The sequence below is a fragment of the Vicugna pacos genome, chromosome 13 (assembly GCF_048564905.1).
Source record: "Vicugna pacos chromosome 13, VicPac4, whole genome shotgun sequence".
NCBI classification, from domain to species: domain Eukaryota; kingdom Metazoa; phylum Chordata; class Mammalia; order Artiodactyla; family Camelidae; genus Vicugna; species Vicugna pacos.
Window position 1 is genome coordinate 36,975,642 of NC_132999.1, and position 20,710 is coordinate 36,996,351.

Here is a 20,710-nt window from a genome sequence, read left to right on the forward strand (position 1 = left end):
TAATCCAGTCTCACCTTTGTTTCTAATTCAGAATTCTCTCTTTGTAGCAGGTCATATGCTATTAAAAAATGGTCTCTGTCTTTTGTTGCCCCTGGAAGACCTCGAATTTCGTTATAAAGGCATATAAGTTCTGACTTTGATTTCTGCAATTCCTGATTAAAAAATGACAATGTTTAGTAGAATAAAAGAAGACTTTCCACAGAAAAGGTGTATTTCTAAAAAGAATCTTTCAAATGATTCTGACAAATTTTTTGCTTTAAATATTTCAACCTGGCAGACAGAATTAGTAGTTAAAGCAAAGATTTTTTTGAATCAATTAATTAAACTAAGCATTCTCAGTTTCTATCATTTATAGGTTCAAAGACTGGGTTTCTAGTCATAACTTAGTTTATGCAAAGCTTGTATGGAGGTAAATTCTTCAGCAATTCCTGCATTAGTTATATTACCTGTTTAAAAATGTATCTTTTTAAAGTTACCTTTTATAGGACATGAGCTATGTGGTTTACCTTTAATCTTGTGACAATTCCATGAGGTAGGGTTTTTGAAACTGAGGCTCAGAGAACTTAAGTGACCTGCCTAAATGCACAAAGCCAGGAAGTGGTAAAGCTGAGATTCAAACTGTCTGACTGACCTTAAACACTGTGTTCTTCACTACAAATCATGCTGTTTTACTTAATAATGTATATTCAATGACTTAATCAAATAGGGTTTCCTCTAATCGTCTGATTTTTTTTTCTATATCCGTGGACGAAAACCCTTTAGTGAGATGTAGGGTTTTTTTTTGTTTTGTTTTGTTTTGTTTTGTTTTGTTTTATCAAGTTTCTGCATTGAAGACATGGAATATGCAGTGTTTGACTGGTGGGTGTCTGGGGCCTGAGAGTCAGGCTACGTTGAAGGGAACAGGTGATATAAAGTTTACTTTAGGAGAGGAGCTACTTGTATATTCCCAAAGGCTTGACCTCAGAGAAGGAGGAGAATTTTGACGAGGGAGGCATTGCGCAAAAAGGAGAGAAGGCAGAGAGTGGCCACCCAGAACCAGAGCAAGAGGGCAGGTGGTATCAATTTCCTAACCTCATTACATAGAAAATTCCATTGGCCATTGGGATGGGACTTAGGGTATTGCATTGGCTTTTACCCACCTTGCAAACTGATTGTCTCTGTATTAGTGATCTAGACTTCCATGAACTTACTTCTAGGTCTCTTGTCCAAATATAGGCTGGTATGTCTCCTGACAGACCTTTCCAAGATGGTAGGGACGGCAGTCAAAAAGAGAAACAAGTCCAGGACTCTATGACCACCACAATAATCAAATCTCTGTTCCTTAAAGGACTGTTTCTGGCTAGTTTTGGAACTCAGCTTGGGGAAACAACAGTCACCCCATTAATACTAATAGAAATACATATTCTGTAGCTACAATTTATTTTAAAATCAAAACAAATGATAACATGAAGTCCCTAAATTATAAATGCAAAAAAGAGGAAAACAGCATACTAAATGGCAAAATACCTCACTTTCAACTTTCAAAGCCTTCTGTACATTATTAAGATCAGATGTCAATTGCTTTCTTTTTTCTCTCTCTTCTGACAACTCACTTTCAAATATTTCAATTTTTTCTTGGCTCATTTTCAATATCTGCAAAAAGTATTTTACATAATTAATTCTATATACAATAATCATGTTTCCTATAAATTCTGGTACTACTTTTATGCCTAACTCAATTATAAAGGGGAGAGACAAACCTGGGGAAACTACTTCATAGTACCATAGCTCATAAGATAGGTTTTTCCCCCGAGGCGGTTTTCTCAAGTGTAAATGGAGCTAATACTTGCCCTGCATACATTATAGCCATCAGAGTAGGAGTCAAACGTGATTTTGAAAGTATTTTGTAAATTTTAAGCTCCTACTAAATATAAGGTATTATTATCTTCCCCAATTAATTGATGATAATAATAATCCTTGCAAAAATAATGAGAGCAGCTACTATTTATTTGGTGATTACCATATGTCAGACATTATAGTAAATGCTTTGCATACATTAATCTCATTCTGTTTTCCCAGAATCCCTACGAGATTAGAACTATTATTATATTCTTTTTACAGAGAACATAGGTGAGGCTCAGACAGATCAGATAATTTGCCTAAGGTCACACAGTCAGCACTAGGTTTCAAAATAAACCTAACTTAGAAGACCTTGCTTTCATTTTTATTTTATTTTTAAAAATTGAGGTGTAATTGACATAGCAGATTATATTAGTTTCAGAGGTACAACATGATTCAATATTTGCATATTGCAAACTGATCACAACAGTCTAGTTAACATCCGTCATCACACATAGTTACATTTTTTCTCCATGTGATGAGAACCTTCAAGATCCACTCTCCTAGCTACTTCCAATAAAGTATTATTATGACATCATGCTATACATTACATCCCCATGACACATACATTTTATAACTGGAAATCTGTACCTTTTGACTTCCTTCACCCATTTTGCCCACTGCCTAACTCCCTTCTTCAGGCAACCACCAATCTGTTCTCTATCTCCATGAGCTCAGTTTTTTGTTATTATTATTTTTTTAGATTTCACATGCAAGTGAGATCATACGGTATGTATTTCCTTCTGTCTGACTTATTTTACTTAGCATAATGCCCTCAAAGTTCATCCACGTTGTTGCAAATGACAAGATTTCATTATTTTTATGGCTGAATAATACTCCATTGTGTATATATACCACATTTTCTTTATCCATTCATCCATTAATGGACACTTACAATGTTTTCATAAACTACCTATTGTAAATAACACTGCAATAAACATGGGGGAGGTGCATATATCTTTTCGAATTAGTGTTCTCATTTTCTTCAGATAAATACTCAGAAGTGGAATTGCTGGCTTATATGGTGATTCTATTTTTAATTTGCTGAAGAATCTCCATACTGTTTCCCATAGTGGCTGCACTAATTTACATCTCCACCAACAGTGCACATGAGTTTCCTTTTGTCTACATCTTTGCCAGCAGCTGTTATTTCTTGTCTTTTTGATGATAGCCATTCTGACAGATGTGAGGTGATATCTCATTGTGGTTTTGATTTGCATTTCCTTGATTAGTGATGTTGAGCATCTTTTCATGTGCCTGTTAGCCAACAGTATGTCTTCTTTGGAAAATGTCTATTTAGATTCTTGGCCCATTTTTTAATCAAATTGTTTTTCTGCTACTGAGTTGTATGAGCTCTTCATATATTTTGGATATTAACCCCTTATCAAATTATGATTTGCAAATATTTTCTCCCATTTGATAGACTGCCTTTTCATTTTGTTGACGGTTTCGTTTGCTGTCCAGAGCTTCTCAGTTTGATGCAGTCCCACTTGTTTATTTTTGGTGTCAGATCCGAAAAATCATCACCAGGACTGATGTCAAAGAGCTTACCACCTGTTTTCTTCTGGAGTTTTATTGCTTCAGAACTTACATTCAAGTCTTTAATCCATTTTGAGTTGATTTTTTGGTAAGGTGTAAGATAGGGGTCCAGTTTCATTTTTTGCATGTAGCTATCCAGTTTTCCCAACACTGTTTATTGAAGAGACTGTCCTTTCCCCACTGTATATTCTTGGCTCCTTCGTTGTAAATTAATTGACCATTTTTGTGTGGATTTGTTTTTGGGCTCTATATTCTGTTCTGTTGATCTATGCGTCTGTTTTTATGCCATACCATACTTGCACCTCCCCCATGTTTATTGCAGTGTTATTTACAATAGGTAGTATATAAAAACATGTTTTGATTACTATGTTTTTTAATATAGCTTGAAATCAAAGAGTGTACCAGCTTTGTTGTTCTTTCTCAAGATTGCTTTGGCTATTAGGGGTCTTTTGTGGTTCCATACAAATTTTAGGATTGTCTGTTCTGTGAAAAATTTCATTGGAATTATGATAGAGATTATACTAAACTGTAGATTGCTTTGGGTAGTATAGACATTTTAATAATATTAATTCTTCTAATCCATGAGCATGGAGTATCTTATCATTTGTGTCTTCTTCAATTTCTTTCTTTCATCAAACTCTTTCATTACAGTTTTCAGTGTACAGGTCTTACAGCTCCTTGGTTAGATTTATTCCTAAGTACTTTATTCTTTTAGATGCAACTGTAAATGGGATTATTTTTGTAATTTCTCTTTCTGATAGTTTATTATGCAACAAATTTTTGTGTATTGATTTTGTATGCATTATTTATTTACTAGTTCTAATAGTTTTTTTGGTGTAGTCTTTAGGGTTTTCTATATATAATATCATGTCATTTGCAAATAGTGAGTTTTACGTCTTCCTTTCTAATCTGGATGCCTTTCATTTCTTTTTCTTGCCTAACTGCTCTGGCTAGGACTTCCAATACTATGCCGAATAGAAATGGCAAGAGTGGGCATCCTTGTCTTGTGCCTGATCTTAGAGGAAAAGCTTTCAGCTTTTCACTGCTGAGTATGATGTTAGCTGTAGGCTTGTCACATATGGCCTTTACTATGTTGAGGTACATTCCCTCTGTACTCACCTTGTTGAGGGTTTTCGTTTAATCATAAATGGATGTTGAATTCTGTCCAAAGCTTTTTCTGCATCTATTGATACATCATAATTTTTATCTTTCATTTTGTTAATATAATGTGTCACATTGATTTATAGATGTTGAACCACCCTTGCATAACTGGAATAAATCCTACTTGATCATGGTATATGATCCTTATAATGTACTGTTGAATTCAGTTTGTTAATATTTTGTTGAGGATTTTTGTATCTACATTCATCAGGGAAATTGGCCTGTAATTTTTTTTTCTTGTGGTACCTTGTCTGGTTCTGGTAACAGAGAAATGCTGTCCTAATAAAATGAATTTGAAGGTGTTCCTTCCTCTTCCATTTTTTGGAAGAATTTGAGAAATATTGGTATTAATTCTTCATGGAATGTTTGGTAGAATTCGCCAATGAAACTGTCTATCCCTTACTTTTAACATCTACTTTATTCAGACTTGCCAAAGCGTATTTTCTCTTGTGTACAAAAACCTATTAGGAAATTAATTTGAGGTCAAAATGCAGCCTTGTGAACAAAGAGTGAGAATCAAATCAATTTCCTTAATACTGCCATAAAGCTGCAGATCTTTCCTCCATTGGCAGAGCAAACCTGTCAAGTGAACTAAATGCATATATGTATCTGCCATTCAGGGAGCAGCATGAACTTGATGTGTCCATGCTCTCTAACTTGAGACCCACAGAATGAAATGTTGGAAGAGTTCTACCAGCCCTGTCCTACTATGTACGAACAGTGGGACCCTGAGCCAGTTACCTAACATTTCTTAGCCTCAGTTTCCTTATCTGAAAAATAGGGATAGTGATGCCTAGACATATATGGGCACCTTGATTATAGAAAGTATCTGTAAAGGGCAGTTTATATGATTATTGGATTGTTCTGAATTTTGACATTTGTTCTTTAGTTGGACAATACCTTTAAATCACCCTTAAAATTTCAACATACTGGCTTATTCTAAATACATTTTTAATGGGCTCCTTCTTGAATGACTAATCCTGGAACACTTTCTGTAACCACTGATCACAGGATGTAGACTTACCATTCCTGGGAGTGTGTTTTCTCCTTTTGCCCATTTTCAGTAATCCTTAAGCATTCTTATGGAGTCTGCCTCCTTCGAATTAGAAAATGTAACTGAAAGTGATCCTTTTATTTCTTACCTCATTCAAATCTTGGACTTTCACTGTCTCTTGACCTTTCATACTGGTTTCTCTTCTGTCTTCCTATATTACTGATAATTCACGCTCTAAGAGGGAAATCTTAATCCAAATAAATTATCAGTTAAAATACATATATATATATATGTGTGTGTGTGTGTGTTATTATTATTTTTTTAAATACTGAAAAGAAAAGCTACATTTCTTAGATGTCTTTCCCAGAGGCTATACCCCTGAAACCTCCCCTACCAGTAAGTTTCACCTTTTATCTGGTCTTGGATCCTTTGGAGAGTTGTTTTATTACATATATTTGAGCCTCTGCTCTGTTTGGCAACTGTACCAAAGGGAACAAGTACTATTAGAAAAACATACTACAGAATCTTTATAGCCCTGAATTAATCAAGCTGATAATTTTCCTTATTATTATTTTTTTAAATTTTCAAAAGTAACTTTTTATTGTTGATTGGCCCAGTAACAAAATTAAATGCAAAGAAGGTTTATGAGTATTTAGATGTAATTTGGAAACAGAAGATGCCAACATTGATATTACTTATTATTTTTATTCAGAATTAGGTTTCAACAGAAAATTCAATTAAGTTTTTAGTTTAATTCAGTTTAATTTAGTTTAAATTATTCATTTACTTAGGCTAGAAAAAGGAAAGGCTGATTCATCAAAGATTTCTAGCTAATTAAATTTGGGGGAAAGTATTCTGAAGCTTTGCTTATATTTCTAGGTTCATAACTTACTGCCAGGTGTATTAATTTAACCTACAGATTTAAAAAATCAATTCATTAGTTTAGAAAAATTAGTTATCAATAATTTACCTTTCTCATGTTTAATTCCAATAAAACAGAAATAGCACTCCTAAAATGATCAGAAAGAATGGGAAATGGTACTGGAAAAACAGATACTAAAACCCAAGTGTAACTTTTATACATCCTCTTGTCCAGTGAAATGGATAAAAGACCTGCTTAAGAATCATGTCAACTTCTTAGCAGCAGTACGCAAGGATACAGGGAAGGATTTCTTTTTCCCCAGAGCAGCTTCTCCCTCTTCATCAGCTGCCACTGCCTTGTGAACATTTCTGCACATCCACACACAGGCTGATGCATTCAACGCTCAAGGCAAGAGTCTACTTAGCCTCACCCTTACACCCCCTGAGATGCCCAACTGCCAAGGGCAGGAAATGTTTCAACTTTAAAAAATGAAAACTCCCTTCATTTCCTTTGTATTTTCTCAGTACAAGAATGTTATGTATTTTAATGCTATAACCTTTACGAGGTAGCTTTTCAAAAGAATATATATTTGAAATTTCCCATAGAGGTTTGTGGGATACTAAATATAGTCATGCATTTAGGCGATTTATGTACTTCATGAGACAGATGATCAAAGTTTAAAGCAGAAAAACACAGGAAAGGGGCCACAATGATGCGAGAAATGAGCAACGGGACATAGAGACCTCTGGGTAGCTAAAGGGAGCCCACCTCACCTGTCAGCTAGCGGTAAGCAAAGAGGAGGACTAATGGACTTCTAGGGAATCACCTCAGGTACGGGGCGGCCACCAACAACCCTGGAGAACAGTGTAACAGCTCAGAATTTTCCACTCTCAATATTCTACTATCTGAAAGGTGGGGGCCATCTAATACTCTGAGCCAAGTTGTGGCTCTCAGGCACCACATGACAAGTGTTACTGCCATTCCCCTATGTGCTTGTCCCGCCCTCTCTCCCAGGCACAGTCAAGTAAGTCAGTTAATGCAGGAACTGGGGGACAAAAAGTTATAAGCCACACAGAAACAAATGGCAAAAGGACAGAAGTAAGTTTTACTTCAATATAAAAGGATTAATCTCTCCAGAAAGACAGAGATTGGCAGAATGAATAAAAATAAAACATGATTCAATTACATACTGTCTGCAAGAGATTCGCTTTAGATCCAAAGACACAAAGAGGTTGAAATAAGTAAAAGGATGAAAAACCTTTTCATGTAAATAGTAACCAAAAGAGAGCAGGGGTGGCTAAACTAATATCAGGAGAAACAGACGTTAAATCAAAAAAGTTTACAAGTGACAAAGAAGGACATTATATATTAATAAATGGTTCAACACAGCAACAAGATATAAAAATAATAAACATTTATGTACCTAATAACCAACCAAAATGCAAACACTGGGAGAATTAAAAAGAAGAAATACACTTCTACAATAAGAGTTGGAGACTTCCATACCCTGCTCTCAATAATGGATAGAACAACCAGATATAAGATAAGTAAGGAAACAGAGGAGTTAAATAACACAATAGTCCAATAAGATCTAACAGACATATATAGGTCTACTCAACAATAGAATACTCATTCTTCTTAAGTGCACACAGGACTTTCTCCAGGATAGACCATATCTTAGGCCAAGAACTAAGTCTTAATGTATTTTTTAAAAGGAAAGGTGTCATACAAGTGTCTTCTTCAACTGCAATAAGGTGGAGTTAGAAATTAATAACAGAAGAAAAACTGAAAAATTCACATATTGTGGAAATTTAAACAACATGCTCTTAATAAACCAATGGATCAAAACAGAAATCATAAAAGAAATTAGGAAATACTTAGAGATGAATGAAAATGAAAGCACAACATACCAAAATTTATGGAATGCAAAGAAAGCAGTACTAAGGGGGAATTTTTTAGCTATAGATGTTTACATTAAAGAATAAAAAAAATCTCGTATCAACAACCTAACTTTACAATTTAAAAAAATGGAAAAAGAACAACAAACTAAATCCAAAGGTAGAAAATAGAAATAATAAAGGTTAGAGCAGAGATAAACAAAATAGAGAATTGAAAAACCTAGAAAATCAGTGAAACCAAAAGTAGATTCTTCTAAAAAATCAACACAATTGAAAAACCATTAGCTAGAATAACTAAGAAAAAAGAGAGAAGATTCAAATCACTAAATAAGAGTTGAAAGTGGGGATAGTACTAATAATTTTATATAAATAAAAAAGGATTATAATAGAGTACTCTGAACGATTATACACCAACAACCTATAACCTACATGCCATGGACAAATTCCTAGTAACACAAAACCAACAAGGACTGAATCATGAAGAGATAGAAAATCTGAATAGACCTATAACTAGCAAGGAGATTGAATACGTAATCAAAAATCTCCTGTACAAAGAAAATCCCTGGATCTGATGGCTTCACTGGTGAATTCTATTAATTATTTAAAGAAGAATGAACACCACTTCTTCTCAAAGTTTCCCCAAAACTTGAAAGGGAAAAATACACTTCATAACTCATAGTGTGAGGGCAGTATTATCCTGATCCAAGGCAGACAAAGACACTACAAGAAAAACAAAAAACAAAAAACTACAGACCAATATCCTTTATGAAAGCTGATGCAAAAATCCTCAACAAAATACTAGCAAAACAAACTCAACACCACATTAGAAGAACTATACAACATGACCAAGTTAGATTTTATTCCTGGAAATGCAAAGATGGTTCAACATAGGAAGATTAATTGATGTAATACAACACATTAAGAGAATAAAGAAAAATAATGATCATTTCAATTGATGCTGCAAAAGCATTTGACAAAAGTCAACACTCTTTCATGATTACAAAACACCCAAGAAACTAGGAATAGAAGGAAAGTACTTCAACATAATAAAAGATACATGAAAAGCCATTAATGAATGTCATACTCAATGGTCAAAGACTCAAGTCTTTTCCTCTAAGATCAGGAACAATGCAAGGATGTCTACTTTCACCATTTCTATTCAACACAGTAGTGGAACTAGCCAGAACAATTAAGCAAGAAATGAAAAAAAGGCATCCAAATCAGAAAGAAAAGAGTAAAATTATCTGTTTACAGATGATACAAAGTCAACACAGAAAAATCAGTGACACTTCTAACAATGTGGCACTAACAATGAATGATCGGAAAAGGAAATTACAAAAACAGTTCCATTTACAGTAGCATCAAAAAGAATAAAATACTTAGGAATTAACTTACAAAAGAGGCCAAAGACTTATACAATGAAAACTACAAAACACTGTTGAAAGAAATTAAAGAAGACACACAAATAAAAATATATCCCACGTTCATGGATGTACTTAATATTGTTAAGATGTCACTACCCAAAGTGACGACTTAATATTGTTAAGATGTCAATACTACCCAAAGTGATGCTCTACAGATTCAATGTGATCTCTATTAAAATCCCAATGACTTTTTTTGCATAAATAAAAAAAACTCTATCCTACAATTCATATGTAATCTCAAGGGATGCCAAATAGCCAAAACTATATTGAAAAAGAAGAACAAAGCTGATGGAGTCCCATCTTCTGATTTTAAAATCTACTACAAAGCTACAGCAGTCAAAAGAGTGTGTTATTGGCATAAAGACAGACATATAGACCAAAGGAATAGAATACAGAAGCCAGAAATAAACCTTTGTTATATGATCAAATGATTTTTGTTAAGTGTGCCAAGGCCATTCAATAAGAAAAGGGCTGTTTTTTCAACAATGATGCTGGGATAACATTCATATGCAAAAGAATGAAGTTGAACCCTTATCTAACAGCATATGTAAAAATTAACTCAAAATGGATCAACAACTTAAATGTAAGACCAAAAACTATAAAACTAATAGAGGAAAACATAGGGGAAAGGCTTCATAACATTGGATTTGATAGTGATTTCTTAGATATGACATCAAAGGCACAGGCAATGAAAGAAAAAAACAGACAAACTAGGCTTCATGAAAACTAAATTTTTTGTGCATCAAAGGAAAGCATTAACAGAGTGAAAGACAAATTACAGAATGGGAAAAATACTTACAAGTTATATATCTGATAAGGGATTAATATAAGTAGAACATAGAGAGAATTCTTAAAACTCATCAATGTAAAAACACAATCTAATTTTAAAATGGGCAAAGGACATGAATACATATTTCTCCAAAGAAGATACATGAGTGCTCAACGAGCGCATGAAAAGATGCTCAACATCACTAATTATTAGGGCAGTACAGACCAAGACCACAATGAGATACCACCTCACACCCATTAGGATAGCTACCGTCAAATAAAAGACAGTAAAAAGTGTTGATGATAACGTGGAGAAACTGGAACATTTGTGCCCTGTTGGTGGGGGTGTAAGATGGTAGAGTCATTGTGGAAAATGGTGTGGTGATTCTTTACAAAATTAAACAGAATTATCATATGACCCAGCAATTCCATATCTAGGTATATACCCAAAAGAACTGAAAGCAGGGACCTGAACAGATATTTGTATACTCATGTTCATAGTAGCATTGTTCACAATAGCTGAAATGTGAAAGCAACCCAAGTGTCCAATGGTAAATGAATAGATAAATAAAATGTGACATATACATACAATGGAATATTATCCTGTCCTAAAGAGGAAGGAATTTCTGATATATGCTACAATATAGATGTAATCTGAAGACATTATGCTAACTGAAATAAGCAAACCCCCAAAAGACAAATAGTGTACAATTCCACTTACATGAGGAACCTAGAGTAGTCAAAATCATAGAGCTAGAAAGGTGGTTGCCAGGGCTGGGAGGGAAGGGCAGAATGAGGACTTATTGTTTAGCTGGTATAGAGTTTCAGTTTTGCAAGATGCAGAGAGTTCTAGAGGTGGATGGTGGTAATGGTTGCACAACAATATGAATGAGCTTATTATCACATACACTTAAAAATAGTTAACATGGTAAATTTTCTGTTGTGTATATCATACCACAGTAAAGAAAAACAAATTCGAAAAAAAATTAAGTAAAACACTTTTGCAGACAAACAAAACCAGAGAGTTTATCAGTAGTAGATCTGCACTAGATGAAATGTTAATCAGGTTCTTCAGGCTGAAGAAGTACGGGACCAGATGGAAACATGGATCTGTGCAAGTAATGACAAGCTCTAGAAATGCCCAGTAAGCATATGAAAAGATGCTCAATATCATTACTTATTCGGGAAACGCAATGCAAAACTATACCGAGATACTACTCCATACCCACAAGGATGGCTATATTAAAAAACACAAAATATAACAAATATTGGTAAAGATGTGGAGAAATTGGAACTCTCATACATTGCTGATGGGAATTTTAAATGGTGCAGCTGCTTTGGAAAATAGTCTGGTAGTAGGGGGAGGGTATAGCTCAAGTGGTAGAGTACATGCTTAGCATGCATGAGGTCGTGGGTTCAATCCCCAGTACCCCCACCGAAAAACCAAATAAGTAAATATATCTAATTACTTCCCCCTGAAAAAAAAAAAAAGAAGAAAATAGTCTTGTGGTTCTACAAAACGTTAAACACAGAATTAACATATGACCTAGCAATTCCACTCCTATGTACATAGCCAAGAAAACTGAAAACATGTTCATACAAAAATTTCTACATGAATGTTCATAGCAGCATTATTCATAACATCTACAAAGTAGAAAACAGTCTGGCAGTTTCTCATAAAATTAAATGTGCACCCACTTGACAACTCAGTAATTCCAATGCTAGGTATTTATCCAAGAGAAAAAAAAAAAAAAACAAAGAAAAAAAAAACCCAAAGACTGGTACGTGAATACTAGTAGCAGCTGTATTCATAATAGTCAAAACCTGTAAACAACCTGATTGTCTACTAACTAGTCAGTTAATAAATAATTTGTGGTATATCCATATACACAGGAATGTTACTCAGCAATATAAAAATGAGCTACTGATACAGGCAACAACATGGATAAATCTCAAAAGCGTTATAAGTGAAACAAGCCAAACACAAAAGAGTATATACTAAATGACCCTATTTATTTGAAATTCTAGAAATAGTGTGGCAATAGAAAGTGATGGAGTGGGAGGACTGATAGCAAAAAGGAAGGGAAATGTTCAGGTTAATAAATATGTTTTCTTTCTTGATTGCAGTGGTTGTGGTTATACAGATGTAAACATTTGTCAAAGCTCAGTGAACTCAACTCTTAAAATATGTATGTTTATATTGTATTAAATATTTCAGCAAAGCTAATTTTATAAAAGAAATACAAGTAACTTTTAAACAACTGAAAAATGTTCAATCTCACTACAAACAGATGATTGAAAACTAAAACTACACTGAGATACTCATTTCTGTATTAGGAAACTAGCTTTCTCATACATTGCTGATGGAAAAGGAAAATGATAGAATTTCCACAGAGTAGTATCCAGCAACATCTACCAAAATTGCAGATGCATCTACCCTCTAAACTCACAACCCCATTTCTGTGACTCTATCCTACAGGAACACTTGCATCAATATGCAAAAGACTGGAAACAACCCAAGTGTCCATCAACAGGAAACTGGTTAAATAAATTATAGTACATACACACAACAGAATGCTCGCTGCTCTAAAGAATGAGGAAGATCTCTTTGCATGATACGTAAGGATCTCCAAGAGCCATTTTAGTGAAAAAAAAAAAAAGAAAAAAGAAAAGAAAAAGAGAGAAGAAAGAAAAGAAATGAATAAAGGAGGAAATCTGAATAAATATTCAAAATGCTTCTATTTGAATAAAGAAATAGTGGAAGGATAAATAAGAAACTAATAAAAATGGCTACTAATAAGTTAACTTCTTTAAATTAGAGCTCCATTGGGTTCTTTGGGAATAATTTTGGGTAAAGTTACTCAAGTCTTGCCTGGAAATTCTTTCTTTCCTCCCTCTTCTTTTTCTTTCCTCCCTCCCACTCCTTTGCCTTCCTCCCTTCTTTCCTTCCTGTCTTCTCTCCTTCCCACTTTCCCTTCCTTCCTTCCTTCTACAAAATGTATTATTTACCTGTAAGAGGGTTTTGGAAGACAGGAAGGATACCGGCTCTTTGGGTGGGGAGCCAAGAAAGCTGGTGGCTACAGTTTCTTTGGTATCTAAGAGGTCTGGGGTATAGGGCCACGGAGTTACAATAAGGACAAGCTCTGATGAACGAGCTCCCTCAGCAGCGAGGAGTGGCACTCATCTTAGGTAAGTGAGAGGAAAGGCAAAGCAGTCTAGCTCCTTGGGCGGAATGTCCAAAATTGCCTTGTCTACAGCACGCTGGCTCTTGCTTCAATCTGCCTTGTGTTTGATCACTTCAGAGGCTGATCATGCTGAAAAGACTAGACGCTGCATACACTGGAGCCTAAACCTTGTTAGTTCTCTATGGTATTTCATTATACTCAGTGTGGTTCCAACTACCTACCCACCCCCCCATTACTGGTTGATTCTTTAAATCACCTTCATTTTGATGATAAAAAAATGCCTAAATTGGTTGTATCTTTGTAAGATTCTTTTTTCTTCAAAGAAACAACCCATTATATTTTTTATATTAATTGTTTCCTGTGGGGAAGAAGTGAACAGAAACATATCCTCTGTACCCCAATTTCTTCCTCCACACTCATTAGCAAAGCAGTAGAAAAAGGCAGGCAATAAGAAGAAAGTAGCAAGTGATCAGCACCAAATGCTCTGATGTACTCTTTGAATGCAACTCACTAAAAAATTAGAAATCAGAAAGATCAGAACTCTAATACCTCTACTTTCTGTTCAGCACCCACAGTTTTTCCAGGAGAGTGGTTTCCCAGTTGCTTGTTCTCTTGATATTCACAAATTTCTCCTTTAAGCCTTTCAACCTTAAATACAAAGGTATTTTAAATATAAAAGTGAGGGGTGGTTGCTTTGCTTTAAATATATAAAAGTAGTATATCCTGTGCGCAAAAAATTTAAACAACATACAAGTACATAGAGTTAAAAAATGATATCTTCCTTCATATAACCTTACCCCACAATACTATTTTCCTCTCTAGAAGTAATGTTTGGGATATACCCTTCCTGAACTTTATTTCACGTGTGTGTGTGTGCGCGCGCGCACGTGTGTGTGTGTTTAATATATATTAAGCATACTTTATCAATATTAAATACATAAATTTACAGAGATTTAGATAACTTGAAGGGTGTTTGCTCATTCTTTCTTACGATTGCATCTTTATATCAGGATAAAATATACATAAGGCAAAATTTATCATTTTAACCATTTTTAAGTATACAGTTCAGTAGCACTAAGCACATGCACACTCTGGTGTAACTGTCACCACCATTCATCTCCAGAACTCTTTTCGTCTTGCAAAACTGAAACTCTATACCCATTAAACAATAACTCCTCATTCTGCCCTTCCCCTAGCCCCTAGAAACCACCATTCTACTTTCTGTCTCTGTGATTTCTGACCACTCTAGGTATTCATATAAATGGAATTATATACTATCTGTCTTCTTGTGACTTATTTCAATTAACATGATGTCTTCAAGTTTCTCCCATGTTGTAGCTAGCATATGTTGGACTTCCTTTGTTTTTAAGGCTGAATAATATTCCATTGTATGTATATACCACATTTTGTTTATCTATTCATCTATCAATGGATACTTGGGTTGCTTCCACCTTTTGGCCATTGTAAATACCATTGCTAGGAATATGAGTGACCAAATATCTGTTAGAGTCCCTGCTTTCATTTCTTTTGAGTATATACCCAGAAGCAGAATTGCTTATGGTAACTCTATGTTTACTTTTTTTAGGAAGTACTATATTGTTTTCCACAGTGGCTGCTCCATTTTAAATTCTTTTTTTCAGATTCACTTCACTTTTATTATGAACAAACACAACCTCAGATCAGTACAACTAGCTTCAGAGTTGATATTAATAGAAATTATTCCAAAATTATTCTTAGGTCACAAATAACTACTATCCCACACAAAAAGGGAAAAATCCCACCCAATCAAGGAAAAGGTAGATCCTGTGTATGTTTCCATGGTAATGAGTTTTTGCATTCTCAAATTTTATCTGGCTAGTTATCCACCACTTATCTAATGGGCTTATACTCTTTCACTCAGAGAGAACCATATGGACACATGGTTCATGGCAGACATGGTTCATGGTGGATACTGCTACTATAAAAATACTCAGGACATAAGAGAATTCCTCTGCTGAAGGATCCCAAAGTGCTTTATGAAAAGCATTAGTCACGCCTCAAAACTGCCCTTTGAGGTAGGTCAGTATTATTATTCCATTTTAATAGATGGAAAACTGAGGCATATTATAGTTAAATGACTTGCCCAGGGTCACACAGCAAGTCAGTGGCACAGTCATTTTACATTCTTAACAACAATGCACAAAGGGTTCCAACTTCTCCACATCCTCATCAAAATTTGTTATTTTTTATTCTTTGGATAATAGCCATCTTAATAAATGTTTATTCATTCTTGCAACAAAATTTCTTGAGCCCTCAGTTATTGTATTAGACACTAGAGATATGATTGTGAAATAAATCTAACTAAAATTGAAGTGAAATAGAGTATTTCTAGAACTTAGAAATACATATTAAAATAATAATAATAAATTTCTAAGAATTCCAATAAATTCCTAAGAAGATACAGTTCGAAAACAACACAGTTAAGGGTTTAGTATTAATAATCTTAAAGTTATCCAATATAATAGACTAATAATTTCTATTTGGTAAATGGGTTAAGCATAAACTATTCCTTACATCCTTATTAAGAAGAAAAGATCCCAAGTTGGTACAATAGCAATAACATTATTGTTTAGCATAAGTAATTAAAACATATAAAACAGAAATACTGACAGAAAGCATCCTGGTCTTCTGCCTTGGATGTTAGAGCCACCAGTGTCAGTCCTCACTAATGACCAACAGATGATGTCCATCTAGGTTGCTCTCGCTGCTGACTGTTACTCTATACACATTTAAATAAATTCTAAGAACAAACTAAATTAAACAGCTTACCTCTTCTCCAAGCACTTTTTTTTCTGAGTCAAGTGATCTAACCCGATTTCTTAAAGCCAGTATTTCCTCATCCAGCCTCTGATTATGTTCCTTTACTCTCTGTAGGTCAAGTGAATCTAAGACAGAAAGAACACAGTTGACTCACTGGATGGAAGTTTTAAGTTGGGGGCACTAACTCTAAAAACTTAGGACGTGCTGTTTCCTGTCCTTCTTGTCAGTCCTACCATATCTCTGCATGTGATTCTCTGTAAAAGAAAGCTGTCAGACTCTCAAGTCCAGCCCTAGAATGCTCTACCAACTAATGAAACAGAACAGAATGCTTTTTATTCCTCATACCAAACACTGGGTTGGACTTGCTGAGTATAGTGTTTCTAGCAATTCTAGGGTCTGGAATTTAAAAACAGCTGTCCCTGTCTTATAAAAGTTAAATGACTAAGAAAATTATCTTCCTAGCCTCCTCGTAGTCCTGTCTCTTTAATACACCTCGTATGTTCTAGATTTTCTCTTCCACTCATTAACAGCAGGGCATCCACAGACGACTGAAGTGGTGAGCGAGGAGCAGTGACTGTCCAAGTGAAATCAAGTTAGCTCATCAACACGATCTTTCTGGCTGCAGCACCTCTGCCTGTAGTCCGCTCTCAGCTCAGCTCCTCATGTGAAGACCTGCTCTTTCTAGCACTCATCAAAGTTTCAACAGTACATACTTGCTGCCTGTAACTTCACCGAATTTGTAGCTGTTTCTTTTTTCACTTATGTTTCTCTTCTCTTTTGCCGCTATAAAGTCCCTTTGTTTTCCTTCTTCACTGTTCATTTTGTTTTTTGGTTTTTTTTTTAACATTTTTTATTGATGTATAATCATTTTGCAATGTTGTGTCAAATTCCAGTGTTCAGCACAATTTTTCAGTCATTCATGGACATATACACACTCATTGTCACATTTTTTTCTCTGTGATTTATCATAACTTTTTGTGTATATTTCCCTGTGCTATACAGTGTAATCTTTTTTTTTTACATTTTTTATTGATTCATAATCATTTTACAGTGTTGTGTCAAATTCCAGTGTTCAGCACAATTTTTCACTCATTCATGGACATATACACACTCATTGTCACATTTTTTTCTCTGTGATTTATCATAACATTTTGTGTATATTTCCCTGTGCTATACAGTGTAATCTTGTTTATCTATTCTATAATTTTGAAATCCCAGTCTATCCCTTCCCACCCTCTACCCGCCTGGTAACCACAAGACTGTATTCTCTGTCCATGAGTCTTTAGATTCCACATATGAGCGATCTCATATGGTATTTTTCTTTCTCTTTCTGGCTTACTTCACTTAGAATGACATTCTCTAGGAGCATCCATGTTGCTGCATTTTGCTTTTAACTTGTGTTAATTTTGTTTTCTTTTTGTTTCCCTTGCTGCCCTTTTTTCCCCAGTATTTAAATTTTTTAAATTGAAAAATGCTAAAAATACACCAAGAAGAAAAAAAATCATTCAAATCCACGTATATATGTGTACACACACATATATGTATATATATAGAGAGGGCAAGATTTATTGTACCTTTTGTATATGCAATTAAAAAAAATTTAAACAGTGCTAAATAATCCTGTCTGCAACTAGAACACCTGTGAATATATCATGGATGTCTTTATAGGACAATCCTTATAAAGTCATTTTCCATTTCTTATTTGGAACTATTTTTTAATTGAGGTATAATTTATATACAATATAATGTACATATCATTAGCGTTCAGTTCAATGAATTCTGACGATTTTATATACCTGTGAACTTGCCGTCAAAAAAGATACAGAACACTTCCATCCACCATAATGTTCCCTCACCTCCTTTTCAGTCAGTTCTCCACTGCCGCCCACCCCTACAACCACTTTCTGACTTCTCCCATGTAGACTAGTTTTGCTCAGTCTTGGTTTTCACATAAAGAAAATCCTACAATACACTTACTTTTGCATCAGGTTTCTTTTACTTAGTATATACAGTATGTGGGGGATTCATCTGTATTTTATCAATAATTTGTTCCTCTCTACTCTTTAGTCCATTTTACTAATATATCACAATTTGTTTATACATTATCTCATTTTGATCTGCACGGTATGGCACTGCCAAAATTGCCATAATTTGTGTCACTTTTCCCCTACTGATGATTTAGGTTTGTTGTCAATGTTCACTCTTGTAAACAATTCTAAAGGCATTATCCTTGTTCAGTAATGAACTAGGTATTCTCTAGGTACTTATGGTATTATTTCCAAAAAATAAATTCCCAGGAAGAAATGGGATAGCTGGTCATTGGGAGTAATGTAATGTCTTTGGTTTTGTTGCCAAGATAATGCTGACCACTTAAGAGCTAGGAAGTACGTATTCTGGCTTCTTCAATTTTCTGGAAGAGTTTATGTAAAATCAGTATTCTTTATACCTTAAATTTTGTTAGAATTCACTAGTGAATCTATCTGGACCTGGAGTTTTCTTCATGAGATTTTTAACCATAAATTCAATTTCTTTGATAGATTTAGGGCTATCCATTTCTCCTCTTTCAAGGAATGTGTCCATCTCATCCAAGCCAGCGAATTTATTACCATAAAGTTATTCAAAATATTCCCTTATTATCTTTTTGATCTGTAGAAGTTTCTGTCATTTCTTAGATTGCTAATTTGCAACTTTTCTCATTTATTCATGAACAGTCTAGACAGTAGTTTACCAGTATTACTGATCCTTCCAGATCAGCTCTTAGTTCCACTAATATGCTCTATTTTGGTTCTGTTTTTAATCTTATTGCCGTCAACTCTTATTTTTGATATTTACTTCTTTTTGCTTGCTTTGGATTTAATTTGTTCTCGTTCTGGGTTTTTAAAGAAGAAGCTTAGATTCCTTTGCGTCCTTTCTTGATTTTTTTCTAAGCATTAAATGACATAAATTTCCCTCCTAAGCACTGGCTTAGATGTATCCCACAAATACTGATACACTCAGTGTTTTCTTTTTCATTCAAATTAATTCATAGAAAATATTTGTAATATCCCTTGTAATATTTTCTCTGAAGGCATGGCAATTTAGAAGTGTCTTATTTAACTTCCAAATTTTTGGTGATTTTTCTGAACATGTTTTTGTTATTGCTCTTTAGTTTAATTCTATTATGGTCAGAGATTCATATGATTTCGGTTGTTCTGCAGAAATTTGTTTTATGGCAATGGTCTCTTTTTCTAAAAATGTTGTTATTTTTTGGGGGGTAATTAGTTTGATTTATTTATTATTATTGTTATTTTTTATTTAAAGGATGTACTGGGGATCGAACCCACAACCTTGTGCAAGCTAGGCATGCACTCTAATCGCTGAGTATACCCTCCCCCCAGTGGTCTCTTTTTTTTTTTAATGTTCCATGTGTACTTGAAAAGAATATAATACTTCTGGCGGAGTTTTCTGTAATTATCAATTATGTCAAGTTGGTTAGTAGTGTTATTAGGTCCTCTATATGCTTACTGCTTTTGTTTACTAGCTCTATCAATTACTAAGAAAACAGTGATCATTTTATAATTGTATTCATGTATATTTTTTTAATAGTCTTGATCATCAAGTACAATGTATGGGGTTTTTCCCCCACACATCCAAGCAATTCTTCAACACTAGCTGGGTGTCCTACAATTCAACTCAACTCTGACGCTATCTACCTGGAGATAGCATCAGATTCCACAGGTTAAGGGCTTGGTCACACAAGGCTGCCCTCCACTTCAGATGCTAATCACGAGTCCAGGTTTTGACAGACTGGTTATAAGTCAAAGGTTCCTACGAACTTCTCCTGGGGTTTCATTAATTTGTTAAAGCAGCTCACAGAATTCAGAGAAACATTTTACTTACTAGATTACCGGTTAATTATACAAGGACATAACTCAGGAATAGCTAGACGGAAGAGATGCCTAACAGCAAGGGAAAGAGGTGCAGACCTTCCAAGCCCTTCCTGAGCCCGCCACGCTCCTCCAATTTCCGTGTGTTCACCAAACCCAGAAGCTCTCTGAACTCTCTCCTTTTGAGTTTTTATGAAAACTTCATTACATAGGCACAACTGATTAAATCACTGGCCACTGGTGATTGAACTTAACCCCCAGTCCCTTTCATCTCCCAGGAGGCGGAGGTGGGGACCCGGTGGGTGGGGGTAGGGACAAGGAAGGGGTGGAGGGTGG

At 34.7% G+C, this 20,710-nt stretch overlaps 1 protein-coding gene across 1 annotated transcript in view; it reads right to left on the reverse strand.

Moving 5' to 3' along the window:
* CCDC30 (coiled-coil domain containing 30) overlaps nt 1-20,710 on the reverse strand; it is a 104,771-nt gene that overhangs the window by 56,044 nt on the left and 28,017 nt on the right. Inside the window, exons 7-8 of the mRNA XM_072974643.1 lie at nt 16,518-16,633; nt 14,259-14,357 (exon numbers count right to left, since the gene is read on the reverse strand). Of these exons, the coding sequence (XP_072830744.1) occupies nt 14,259-14,357; nt 16,518-16,633 (215 nt within the window). The remainder of the gene's footprint in view (nt 1-14,258; nt 14,358-16,517; nt 16,634-20,710) is intronic.